Below are 13454 nucleotides of genomic sequence, written 5' to 3'. Positions count from 1 at the left end.
CCCAACTGCTGCATGTCCTTCTTTATTAGCCGAAACTTCTCATTTTTCTCCTTCTTCGAAATCTTTTGGATATTCTGGTTCCTTGTAAGCTAAACCACTCCTGAGGGTTATTGCTTTTAAGTGATCAGAGGTCTCAAATTCACTTATTCTTTCAGAAAAAGGTTCACCAAGATCATTAACAGAAGAATCTGTCTCCTTTGATTCATCACTAATCTGAAGAAGAAAAAGGGTGGAGAGCTTGTTAATAGCATCTTCATGCTTCTTTGATTGACTCTCCATCTCCTTTTTAAGTCTTTCAACCTCTTTTTCTAATTCTTCAATCCTGGAAAAGGGATAATAAGGAGGAAGTGTGGAATTGGGTTGATCAGATTGGGTTTGCTTGAAAGAAAGTTGAAAAAGGGGTTGGAAATCAGGCTGGCCGCGGTCAAAATGCTCTGACCCGCGGTGAAACTCCTCTTGGTCGCGGCCAAAAGCTTCCCACCCGCGGTGGAGGTCGATTTTGCCGCAGGTTAAAGGCTCCCACCCCTGGTGGGGTTGATTCTGCTCAGCCTCTTCAATCTGATAGACATCAGCATTTTGCATCATCTCCTGAGTTGGGAAACGCCTTTCTACCCCAAAGTCGTTCATCTTTTCGATGCAGGGTTTGTTATGTTTGCTTCTATCATCAGAGTTGTGAATCGGACCAATCGCACTAAGGATCTTTCGGATATCTTCCCTAATCTGATCTAGACATTCTTTACTAACAGGTGATTCTTTTTCCTCGATCTTAGAACACCTAGACTGGGTTAGAAGTCTCCTATTTCTGATACTCCCAGCTAGATTAGTGATATAGGCGTGAGCCTCATCTACAGTTCTAGTGGAAAAGTCTCCATTGCTAGAGGTATCAAAAGAAAACTTCAGTTCCTCATTAACTCCATGGTAGAAGATGGTCATCAGGCGCTCCTCGGAGAAACCATGGTGTGGGAAATCTCTTTGGTAATCTTTGAATCTTTCCCAGGCGTCATAGAGGTCTTCTGTGTCCTCCTGTTGAAATTTTTGGATCTTGTCCCTTAAGAGATTGGAATGATCTCTGGTGTAAAAGTGACTTAGGAAAGCCTCTCTACACTCTTTCCACGTCTTTAAGGACGCAGGTGGCAAAGTTTTAAGCCATTTACTAGCTCTACCAGTTAGAGAGAATGGGAAAAGGACACACATATGGTAATCGGTATTTTTCATTATGGTTGAACACAGCTCTTCAAAATTTTCAATATGATCTATTGGGTGTTCAGTGGAAAACCCGTTATACTTTTTGATATAGCTAATGTATTGTACCTTAGCCTCAGAGTCACCATCCTTACGTAAGGGTGGTCGAATTGCTTGCCTATCTGCGAAAAATTTGTGTGTATCACATTCTCCAATCAGCTGTTCTCCCTTCTAGGCATACTGTGGTTCTCCAATCGATTCATTGCCATCATCGATTGGGTCATTAAGCTCATCATCTGATGGACCACCATCTAGAAAAGGGTCCTCTTCAGCAAGAGGATCAAGGATGTGTTCCTGACCCCTCATCGAAAAAGCACCTAAAAAATCAAAGAAAAACAAAAATTAGAAAAAGTTCTACCGAATTAAGCAGAGATTCGCAGCATAAGGAATCAAAATCTCCGGCAACAGCGCCAAAAACTGATGCTAAGAGAATCAAGGGTTACTTCTAGCTTCACGTTTTAAATTTATAACCCTAAATATCTGCAAATGCACAGATGTACGCTGTAGTACTTAGGGGTTGAACCACAGAGATTTTGAGCTTTCAGTGCGAATCAATCAAGAATTAAGACTAGCAGAACAAGCAAATGGGGGGTTTTTGGTCTTGGTGTCACTAAATCTAAGAGTAAATCGAAATAAAAAGGTTGTAAAACAATAGGAACAAATCGCTGGGTCTAAAGGGTTTTTGCAGGGGTTCATGAACTGATCAAAAGACAAACAAATCGATAAAGGAAATCAACTAGTGAGGATCCTGAACTCGAATAGACATATGTAAGATTAGCCAACTGTCATCACCCTAATCATCTAATCACTCAACACAGCAATTAACTCTCGCTCTCATGCTGCAAATAAGATAATGCATTAACAACAGAATCTACGCTCGCGACTCTCTGTAGGTAGCTTTCGTCTCCTACAGCGATTTCGCTCGGTCATTTCTAGGTCTGGTAATTCGATACATCACTCTCGTGGCTCCAATTACTGAGATCAATTTCTAAGCGGTTAGCAACAGAAACAGCATATGGAACAAGAATGAATGAAGGACTCCTAGAAGACTTTGAACCCTAAGTCGCATAAAGCATAAGATCAAGACAAGAAATTCTCTTTGAAAAATCCCTTAAAAACCCAACTGGAAAATTACGCAGACATAGTTGAATTCAACATCACAAGAGTATTTAGAATTGTAGAGAATTGAAATAGACTGAGTTTAAAAACGAAGAACAGGTTGAAGAAGGAGGGCCGATGGTGCCCCTCTTGGTGGCTCCTCTTCTGGCGAGCTTCTCTTCTAAGGTTCCTGGTGAAAAATGTGGCACACCCTTCTAAACGACTTAATAATGGTTTATATAGTGTCTTGAGTCCTCGGGAACGACTAGGGCTTGCACGAATAATGATGGGAGTGATTTGGGCTTTGATATGGGCTTCTGAGACTTGGAATTGAGCACCCCGCAGTCTAAAATTTTGCACCCCCGGCGGATGCTGTTTTGGCCGCGGGTGAGCTTCTGACTGTGATTATTCGCCTTCAATGTATCGACCATATCTGGAGATCTAACCGTTGGATTGCTTTGATTCCACTTGTATTGGAAAACTCGTTGTGTCCTCTATCTTGTGTCAAAATTTGGGAATGTTCAGATGGTGGGAAGACCTCCGTTTGTTTCCAAGCTTCCGACGGTCAGAATTTATCCAAAGTCATGCTTTTTTCCCCCTAGTGCATTCCTTTTGTCAAAGTAACCTGAAAACTCTTTTGAGATTCTAAGACATTGAAATCTCTTAAAAACCTTTAAATCTGAATGAAAAAACCTGCATAATATATTAAAAATGATCAATAAAAGTGGTCAAAATCAGGTGTTATCAGTGATCTTACGGCCTTTGTGTTCAAAAGACTTCTTATTGGTGTAGCTGTCGTGAATGGCTTTGCGGTCGTACTGCCATGGTCTTCCAAGAAGGATATGGCCGGCTGCTATAGGCAAAACGTCACATAAAATCTCATCCTCATATCGGCCTATGGATAAAGAAACCATCGTAGACTGTATGGCCGCGGGTGCTTCTTGGTCTCCAGATTGAGTTTCTCCACCAAAGTGGTGCTGGCAACGTTGGTACAGCTTCCTCTGTCAATGATAAGGCTGCAAACCTTGTCTTTGACACTAAGAGATCCCCTTCGGCCGCATGCTCCTCATAGCTATCATATACCAGTGTGGTCTCCGTCTCTTGCTCATCCTCGGTCACGATCACACCGTTGTCCAACAACACCATGGCCCGCTGGATCGGACATTTATTGGCATAGTGCCCCTTACCCCGACATTTAAAACACTCAATATCTCGGTTCCTGGTCGATGTAGTCTCGACTTTTCATTTGAAGTCATATCCGGACGCACTAGGTCTGGTGTCAGCCTTTGGTTTGGAATCGGTCCTGGGCTGATAGCTGGATTTCTCCTCCTAGTAACTCGGCCTAGAAATATATCCATAGGGCTTTCGTGAGACACCTTTCCTCTTGAGCTGCTGCTATACCAGGACTGCCTTATGCAACATTTCAGTCATGTTCGCATAATCTGGCAATTCCATCCGGTCTTGAACGTCTCGGTTCAGTCTGCTTAAGAAACAAGCCATGTTCACATCATCTGGCTCTTCTACGTCGGCCTTAAGCATTAGCCTCTCCATTTCCTGGTAATAATCTTCTACGCCTTTGCTGCCTTGTGACAAACGCCTAAGTTTGTGATGTAGCCCTCGGTGATAATGGCTGGGAACAAACCGCCTCCGCATCAACTCGGCCATTTCGTCCTATGTCTCAACAGGCCGTTCTCCATTACGCATGTGGTTAGTCACTACTTGATCCCACCAGTCTACCGCGTAATCATGAAACTCGTTAGCAGGTAAGTTCACCTTTTTTCGTTCGAACAAATTCTGGCACCCAAAGACCATATCGATCTTCTTTTCCCACTTTAAGAAGGCATCTGGATCGTTCTTTCTATAAAACGGGAGAATCCTCAGCTTAAATCCACCAATATTGTTATCATTCCGATCCCTCGCCTGGTCATGATCATTCCGGCCCTGCTCCTGATCAAAATCTCGTCGTCCACGGTTCTCTCGACCACGTCTTGGCCCGGTTCGGCTTCCTCCGGAAGAATGACCCACATGGTAAAAAGGGTTTTCTTCAACTCCTTCTTGCCTGGACTGCCTACGCCTTTGCTGCCTACGAACTGGTTCATCTCGGCCACTGCGTTCAGCCTCATCAGCTCGTTCATATCTCCCCGGCGGCCTCAACTCCAGCCGTTCCATACGCTGGTTCATGCGATCCAGCATCTGCGTAATTCGGTCTAGCCTGTGGTTCATAGTAGTTTCCCGCACTTTTCCTGACCGAATTGTGGATGCATCGTCACTAGAAGACATGTTATACCTCGCAAAAATTAAACAAAGTCGTTAGTAAAAAGAATCCTCACAAGTGTTTCACTCGATGTTTCACTCAACTCTCTTAAGATCCTCACACACACTTAGAAGCTCTCCTTGGTTCTTATAAAACTAGATCGAAAAATCGATGTAAGCCCAAACCAATGCGGAAAATCAAGTTTTGGAGAAAGAAGAGAAAGGGATAGATAGAAAAGAGTTCGGATTTTAACCATATATGATTTTTTTTTTTTTAATTTGTTTTCTTTCCTTTTTTTTTGAAATCTCGATATTTTTTTTGATACAAAAGAAAGATAGAAAAAGAATGTGAAAAATCTAAGGCTGGATAGATATTACCGAATCAAGAGCATGGCTCTGATACCACTTCATACGATCTTCCCAAAGAAATCACGCTCTATGGTTGGCAATAGTCTATAACCCTTGACTGCAATGGATCACGAAGCCGGATGCTAAGTTGTGAGTGTTAACTCGAAATTCCTTAGGCCCCAAACTTACAACGAGAAAAGAAACAAGGCGGTGGCAACGCTGGCTGATGGAATTCGCGGACATGGATGTCAAGGCATGAGAAACTTGTTCCCAAAAATCCCTGAGCCCCGATCTCGACTTAAAACGCTTCCACGAGACAACTGATGAATGGCTGCATCAAGTGGGTGAAGAACACTTGATAAACCGAAAGATTTGTTGGCTAACTCCACCAAGAAATCGAAAAAATTTCGCAAGGAAAAAAAGAGAAAACTTTTCTAAGGAAAAAGATTTTTATTAAGAAAAGAGATGTCTGATCAAATGATCTTACACGAGTTCATATGGGGGAGAAAGTAGGCTAAGAGTCATTCTCAAAAATGTAAAAACACTTAAAGACAGAAATAAATAAAGTTGAATAACTCTTTGACTTCTTTGTTGAATGACTCTTGAACTTCATAGTCAAAGATGACCCTTAAGCTTTTAGTCCGCAATGGCCCTTGACATTCCATTTGTGTTTGGGCCAAAAATGAGATGTAAGCCCATTGCCTCGTTAAAACCTTCAAATAGAAAACCCATTGGGACAAAACCGGAAGCAGGAAAATGAGTACAACAGACTTACACTGCGGTCTAAACCTCAGATAGATGTCTCGGCTTGAATTGAAGTTAGGACTGGCTGTGTAAGTTGTTCCTTGTCGATCCGGACTTGAAGCTCCATGTTCCAGACTTTGTTGAGCAGTTCCGGATAGCTTCGCAAGCATCCGCACCTTAGACCGTGTCATTGCTCCTTCCAGAACGACCAAAGCTTCGTCTGGAACCTCCATTGCTGCCTTTGGTTCCATGATCACATCACTTTTGATTCGAATATTACTGTTTTACCCCTTAGTGTGACATTACATATCAACAATTGGCACCGTCTGTGGGAATTTATGGTAATATTCTAAATCTAGCTCAATAAGAAGAAAAAGTTCGGCAATGGCAGACCTATCTGCATCTGAAACAAGGAATGGCAACAACGACAATACTCCGGAAGATCCCAATAGAACAGATCCAAACAATACCGAAACTCCAACTGACCGGACCGTGTTACCACCACCACCCGCACAAACGAACTCCGGACAGTTCGACCAAAACGCCATTCTCCAGGCAATAACTGCTCAGTTCCAGGAGATAACTAAACAGAACAATGAACGCTTGGACCTCAATGGCGGCTCAAATCTCCGAACTCAGTCAAACGCAAACCCCATTGCAAAGTCGTAACCTAATGGCCGACCTCAACTCAGAAGGCAACCCGATTGGAACAGTCCGATCTACAGCCTTAGGATCTACTCGCAATCCAGCCAGCCAAACGACCTTCAATCACGACGAAGAATTTGAAACTATGAAGACCAAACTTCTTGAAATCACCTCGCAGATTCACAAAGCAACCAGTGCTGCTCCCGAGATTGATCGTATTATCCAAGAGGCACAAAAGACGCCGTTCACTTCTAGAATCGCTAACACTCCTGTTCGGCATCTTGAGAAGTTAAAACTCAAAACTTACAATGGAGATTCTGACCCAAAGCACTTTCTGACATCTTTTGGCATTGTCATGAATCGCTATCAGTTCCGGACGGCAGAAGAAATAGATGAAGTGAAGTGTCAGCTGTTCGTTGAAAATCTCGAAGGAGGCGCTCTCAATTGGTTCACTCGACTTGAAGCGAACTCCATAAAAATTTATGCCGAACTCGCAACATCGTTTGTTAAACATTTTTCGATGTTTATCGGGCAGAAGACACGAAATGCCGAACTATGGCAAATGGTTCAGGGAGAAAACGAAAGTCTCTGCGACTTCATCAAACGTTTCAAGTCAGTTGTTGCTCATTGCATGGTCAATGACGAGGCCGCCCTCGAGTGTTTACACAAGGCAACTTGGATTAAGTCATCTTTCCACAAAGCGATCAAACACAACCCACCGCTTACACTCGAGGACGCACTACATCGGTCAAACTCGTATATTGCAGAGGAAGAAGAAGAGGCCGCCTACGATCAGAGCAAAGCTTCACAAAGCAGGTCGACCCAAAAGAGAGACCTAAAAATGACAATAACGAGTCACGTCCGACATACGATAGAGGATTCGACAATCAACGAAAATTCGCAAGTAACAATGTCAACTCGGCTCAACCACAACGACCATGGAACAACAAATGGATTCGCCGTAACGACGACCAAGATGAGACATTGTTCTACGAATTCCACAACCGTAAAGGACAGAGCATCGAAGAATGCCGACACTTGAAAGATTACCTTCTGGAACAATTCAGGAAAAGATTAATCTCGATGGACGACGTTCCCCGAACTCCCTTCCAAAGCAACAATGAAAAGCAAGAGCAACCTAATACAGTCACAAACGAAAGGATCCAAGACACTGCTGGTACAACAGAAACACATGACCCACAACCAGCCCGACCCAAGCAGAAAAAACGAGGTCGGAAAAACAACGATACAGACACCCATTAACAAAAATCCAGGAAACAAGTCAACTTTATCATTGGCAAACTCGAGATGTGCAATTATTCAGTTTGGGGGATAAAAGAGTATAGTCGACAGGCGATTACCGCGTCAAAATTCAGCACAACAACGACAAGCAGACCAGCCATTGCATTCACAGAAGCGGATAAAATCGGCCTTCGATGCCACACAACGATTCTCTTGTAGTCGACCTACTCTTCGACGATATCGAAATTAGTCGAATCTTGATAAACATTGGCAGTTTAGTTAACGTCCTTTTCCAAGACACAATCGAGCAGAAGAATTTTCCTAAGGAAAAAATCAAGGCTGACATCAAACCGTTAACAGGATTCACGGGCGAGCAAACCATGAAAGTCGGTATAGTCAAAATACTGATCTATGTTCCAGGTGTAGCAAAAACTGTCAAGTTCCTCTTCATGAAGAAAGCAGCGATGTACAACACCATCCTTGGAACTCCATGGCTCCATGCAATGAAGGCAGTAGCTTCTACCTATCACCAGTGCATCAAATTTTCGGCTCCAGGAGGCATTTATACGCATCGTGGAAATCAAGCCATAGCTCGATCATGTTACATTAACGAATGCAAGCTCCAAACTGCTACTCAATTCTGCTTCATCAGCTTGAAGCCCGACCTAATAACTCTGAAGCGGAAACCACCACAAGAAACAATAGTTCAGGTCAGCATCGACGAGACCTTCCCAGAAAGGCAGGTCGGTATAGGTGCCGACCTGGATCCAGAAATCAGGGAAGATATTATTCAGTTTCTCCGCAAGCACGTAACGACTTTTGCCTGGTCAATCAGCGATATGTCGGGCATAGATCCAGGGGTGGCACGCCACAAGCTCAATATCAATCCAACATACAAACCTATCAAGCAAAAGCGACGCAAACTCAGACCTGAAAAAGCACAAGCTGTTAGTAAGGAAGTCGAGCGATTACTTCAAGCAAGATCTATCACTGAAGTTTGGTACCCAGATTGGCTCGCTAATCTGGTCGTAGTCAAATAGAATAACAGAAAATGGAGAATATGCGTCGATTTTACCGACCTAAACAAGGCTTGTCCTAAAGACAGTTTTTCTTTGCCGCATGTTGATCGGCTGGTAGAGGCAACCGCAGGAAACGAACTTCTTTCGTCAATGGACGCATTTTCCGGCGATAATCAGATACTTATGCATCCTGAAGACCGCGAGAAAACCTCTTTCATCATGGATCGTTCGGACTAAAATAGATTCATATCTTGATCAACGGACAAATTCTTGCCTTTTTACCAACTTCTTCGTGGCAACAAACATCTTGATTGGAACAACGACTGCAACATGCGTTCAAACAATTGAAGGAATACTTGTCTGCTCCTCCAATTTCAGCCAAACCAGAGGACTCTGAGATCTTGTATTTATACATCACAGTGTCTCGGTCGTCAGCATCGTCCTCGTCAGAGAAGATCGTGGCGAGCAGAAGCCAATTTTTTACATCAGCAAAGCACTCAACGACGCAGAGTCACGACATCTGACCTTAGAAATATTGGCATTTGCTGTTGTACCTCAGCCCAAAAACTCCGACCTTACTTTCAGTCACACTCCATTGCGGTACTCACTGACCAACCACTCCATGCTATCTTCCACAGCCCTAGCCAGTCAGGACGTCTTGCGAGTGGGTTATTGAACTAAGCGAGTATGACATTGAGTACAAAAACCGGACTAGCGCAAAATCACAAGTGTTAGCCAATTTCATAATTGAATTTTCAACCAAACTCGTCAAAACTGATATACCCGATGCCAAAAATGAGTACTTCACGTGGATGGCTCGTCATAAAACACCGACCGGCGAACTGTTGGAACAATCCTTTTGGTTAGACTTTCCTGCGTCCAATAACGAAGCCGAATACGAAGCACATTCACGCATACTGCAACTTTCAGCTTGTTGCTAGTCAGTTCAGCAGGGAGTGTGACATAAAAACGATCGAATGGTGGTCTACCTACAACTAACTAAGAAACTCGCAGCAGAATTCGACACATTCCGTCTTACGAAGATCCCTTGAGGAGATAACGCGCTTGTCGATGGCTTAGCAGCTCTCACGTCAAATTTGGATCCACATCTTAAACGAACGATCCCGGTTGAAAGTACATATCTCACGACCTAGTATCGAGACTATCAAGGATTGCAACATTGCTACCCGACGAAGAGATTATAAGGCAAAACCAAACCTTGAACCACTATTACAACGTCGAAAATGCACCTCGGGCGACACAAGTCTGCTGCCCAATTTTTATGGTCAGAGTGATAAGACCAACCTCATTCAAGAAGACGAAGACGAAGCCAAACTTCCTTCCAAAGGTCGTCACGATCATCTATATGTGGACGAAAACGACGAGGACGTACCTCCAGATTGGACGCAAGAAATTATAGCATACTTAGCAGATGGAAAGCTACCACCGGACAAATGGGAAGCACGCCGACTAAAAATGCGCGCAGCTCGGTATATGATGATCAAGGACGGCTTATGAAGAGAGTTCACAAAGGATCAGGAGGGAATCACTCTAGAGGACAGTCTCTTGCCCTCAAGATAAAGAAAGCAAGCTACTTCTGGCCTACGATGGTTTCAGATTGCCAAAAATTTTTCGCTAAGTGCAAAAAAGTGCCAAAGGCATGGCCAATAATCAATCTTCCTACCGAACTGTTAACGACCTCCACTGCCCCTTATGCGTGTATGCGATGGGCCATGGACATCATAGGCTTTTTTTGCCGATCCACAACTCAAAAAGAGTTCGTCCTCGTCATGACGGATTACTTTACCTAGTGGGTCGAAGCCGAAGCCTACCCGAAGATACATGGAAACGATGTCAAGAAGTTCGTTTGGAAAAACATCATTTGCCAATATGGGATTCCTTATGAGATCGTCACTGACAACGGATTTCAATTCACCTAGGCTGTTTTTCAAGACTTTTGTACTGAATGGAAAATCTGATTGAACTTCTCTACACCTAGGTACCCTCAAGGTAACGGTCAAGCAGAAGCGACAAACAAAACGATCATTGACGGACTCGAAAAACAGCTCGCTGATAAGAAAGGAATTTGGTCTGACGAACTCGACGGAGTATTGTGGTCGCATCGAATAACACCTCGAAGATCAACGGGGCAATCCCCTTTTTCCTTAGCATATGGTGTCGAGGCTCTTTGTCCGGCAGAAATCTCAATCCCGACCATCAGGAGGACAATGCTCACTCAGAATCCCAAAACCAACGACCAAATGATATACGACAAACTTGACGAACTAGAAGAGCAATGCGACCAAACATTACTTCGAATTCAGAATTACCAACACATGGTGGCTCGATACTACAACATGAAAGTTTGAGGTCGGTTTTTCGAAGATGGTGATCTCGTTCTCCGAAATGTTTTTAGAATACAGAGGAAAAAAATGCCAGTAAACTCGGTGCTAATTGGGAAGGTCCATATCAGATTATGAATGTCATGGCTTGATCCATTCTTGGGTACGTAGGCAGCTCGTCAAGAGTTCAGCTGTGATATCAATAAAATTTTATTTTTCTAAGTATTTTTTTTAAGTCGAACTCCTATGTAACCGAACTCATCGGTATTAACATCGATGTCCTGGCCAGACATTCGATAGCATTTCTCAACAATGCAACCTAAAAGATCCGTCTCGCAGGCGTCCACATGGCGCCGTGGTGAAAGAATTCACATCTTTAAAAGCCGGGGCCAGTCCCGCGTTAGTTATTCCTAGGTCATCTGAGAACAATAAGCCAGGCTCATCCCGCATACTCCGATTCGATCTAGGAAACCTGGAGTCTTTATCGTGTGTTTACAAGGGAACACTTCTTACAAACTCCGTCCTTCCAGCACGATAGAGCTCCCTTGGATTTCAAGCCGAGTTCATTTAACTCGCAAAAATTAAGCCGAACACATTAGATTCGCACCGTAAGCCGAGTTCTCAATATTTGCAAAATATAAGCCAAGTTCTCAACAATTGAAAAAATAAGCCGAAATCACAGTTCGCAAAGTCAAGTCCTCCCTAGTTTGGAATCTTTAAACCGAACTCGAAAGTTCAAATTTTTATGTGCAACACTAACAAATTAACAAAAAACACAAGATTCTAGAAAATCCAACCTCATAAAATAGTATGTCAAAAATCCACCCGGACAAGCAAGTAAAGGTTTCAAAGCCTCCTCAGGAAATGTATACAATACCAGGAAAATGGTCTAAACAAAAGATAGAAAGACTAAACCAAGGTCAGTCTGAAGTTCAGCTCCTCATATCGGAAGCTCGCTTATCTGATATCGCCTCATAGTTAGATCCAAACATGTCCAGACCTGTAGGAACCTTGAAACCAACAACCTGATTGATCCCCGGGTAAAGGTCATCACGAAACGGCGTAACACGGATGTCGTCAGGCTCAAGTTCGGTCACAGAGGACGACCTAAACTTGGTCTTGCTGTCTGCCTTGCGCCCCTCAAGCTCGCTGATAATGGATGGTGAAACCGCACCGCCTTTCAGGGCATACCGATCGCAAAAACCAAGTATCCCACAAAGCTGGTTATTCTCAAGAAATGGCTTCATCTGCGCATCAACCTCAGAACGATACCGATTCGACTTCTTGACTCGAACTTGTCACTTCTCAGTCGTCGCTTTCCATCCTCGAAGTGCCCTGTTCCGAGTTCCCCTTAGTCGTGTTTGCTCGCTCTTCAACTCTTTTCACAGTGAATCTCGGGCGGCATCAATTTCGGCATTCTTTGCTTTGAGATAGGCAATCTCAGCTTGCAACTCAGAGTTTGTCTTCAAAGCCGCTGCTTCCTTCTCCTCAGCATTCTTTTTCATGTTTGCCATACGACCCTTGAGTTCGTAGATCTTTATCTCTGCCTCATTCAAAGCATGATCATACTCAGCAATGATCTCGTCCGTCCGAACAGTAAGCTGAAAACAACGACAATATGGTGGGTGAGTAAACTTAAAAAAAAAACGGAAGAAGAATGAAGAAAGGAGGAAAACTTAAACTTACATCAGTAGACAACTGAGAAATCATTTTGTATCTGTCCGAGAAAAAGAAGGCATTCGCTGGAGGAAGTGTTTGCGTCCTCTTCTTGGCAGGGTCAGACTTTGGAAGCTCCCCGGATGTATCGCTCTGAGACGACCTCTTCTTTGAGACCTCAAGAGTAGGAAGGTCGGTAGGACTGCCTTCGACGTTGATATTCCCATCATCAATCTTCTTAAACGAAGTAGTTTTTTTCAACCTCTTCGTCTTCTTTGGACTCGCCTCCTTCTATTCAGGAACTGAGTCTCCGTGAGCTTCGGTCGGATCCTGAGAACCTGCCAGAACGAGCGTTTCGACGGGAGTCTCATTCGACTTCGTTGCAAAAAGATCAAGAACGTCGTCGAGATTCATTTTCTTGCGAGTTTTGCGAGGTTTGCGAGGCTTGCAAGATTTCGACCTACGAGCGGCTTGTTGGGCTGCACATCCTCGAAAAATTTAGTTCAGATATAATAAACCAACCAAAAGAAGAAGAAGGAAGGAAAACTCACCACGATGTTTCTCTCTCCGATCTAATAAATCTCTGTAAGCTTCAGGCCAACACTCTCTTCCAGCCTCGCTAAAGCGCCTAATTACGTTAGGCGTGGCACCAGAATGAATGAGAAATCTCGAAGGATGCCGACCTGCAAATAGAAAGAGGATTAGCAACGTAAAGATAATGCGAACACAAGTGACATAAAAAAAAAGCTAATACCAATAGGCATCCTCCACTCAGTTCTACAATGCAATGATGGATTCTCAAAAGTTAAGGAGTCAAGTCGGAGATAAAAATATTTTGTTCCCCAGCCATTGTATTTGTTGGATT

At 43.5% G+C, this 13454-nt stretch overlaps 1 protein-coding gene and 1 non-coding gene across 2 annotated transcripts; both read left to right on the top strand.

Annotated features, from left to right (window-relative positions):
* Nucleotides 1–949: 949 nt before the first annotated feature.
* LOC112088720 lies at nucleotides 950–1059 on the top strand. Its single transcript, XR_002900664.1, has one exon. It is a non-coding gene; the product is annotated as a small nucleolar RNA R71 (small nucleolar RNA).
* A 6707-nt stretch (nucleotides 1060–7766) lies between these two features.
* On the top strand, nucleotides 7767–8612 carry LOC112088544. The gene has a single exon (XM_024158933.1). It carries the CDS (start codon nucleotides 7767–7769, stop codon nucleotides 8610–8612), a length of 846 nt encoding a protein of 281 aa, XP_024014701.1.
* The last annotated feature ends 4842 nt before the right edge of the window (nucleotides 8613–13454 follow it).

The sequence above is a fragment of the Eutrema salsugineum genome, unplaced genomic scaffold, assembly GCF_000478725.1.
Source record: "Eutrema salsugineum unplaced genomic scaffold, Eutsalg1_0 scaffold_14, whole genome shotgun sequence".
NCBI lineage: Eukaryota > Viridiplantae > Streptophyta > Magnoliopsida > Brassicales > Brassicaceae > Eutrema > Eutrema salsugineum.
Note: the sequence above shows the minus strand (reverse complement) of the source record. Positions and strands in the feature narration are given on the sequence as shown.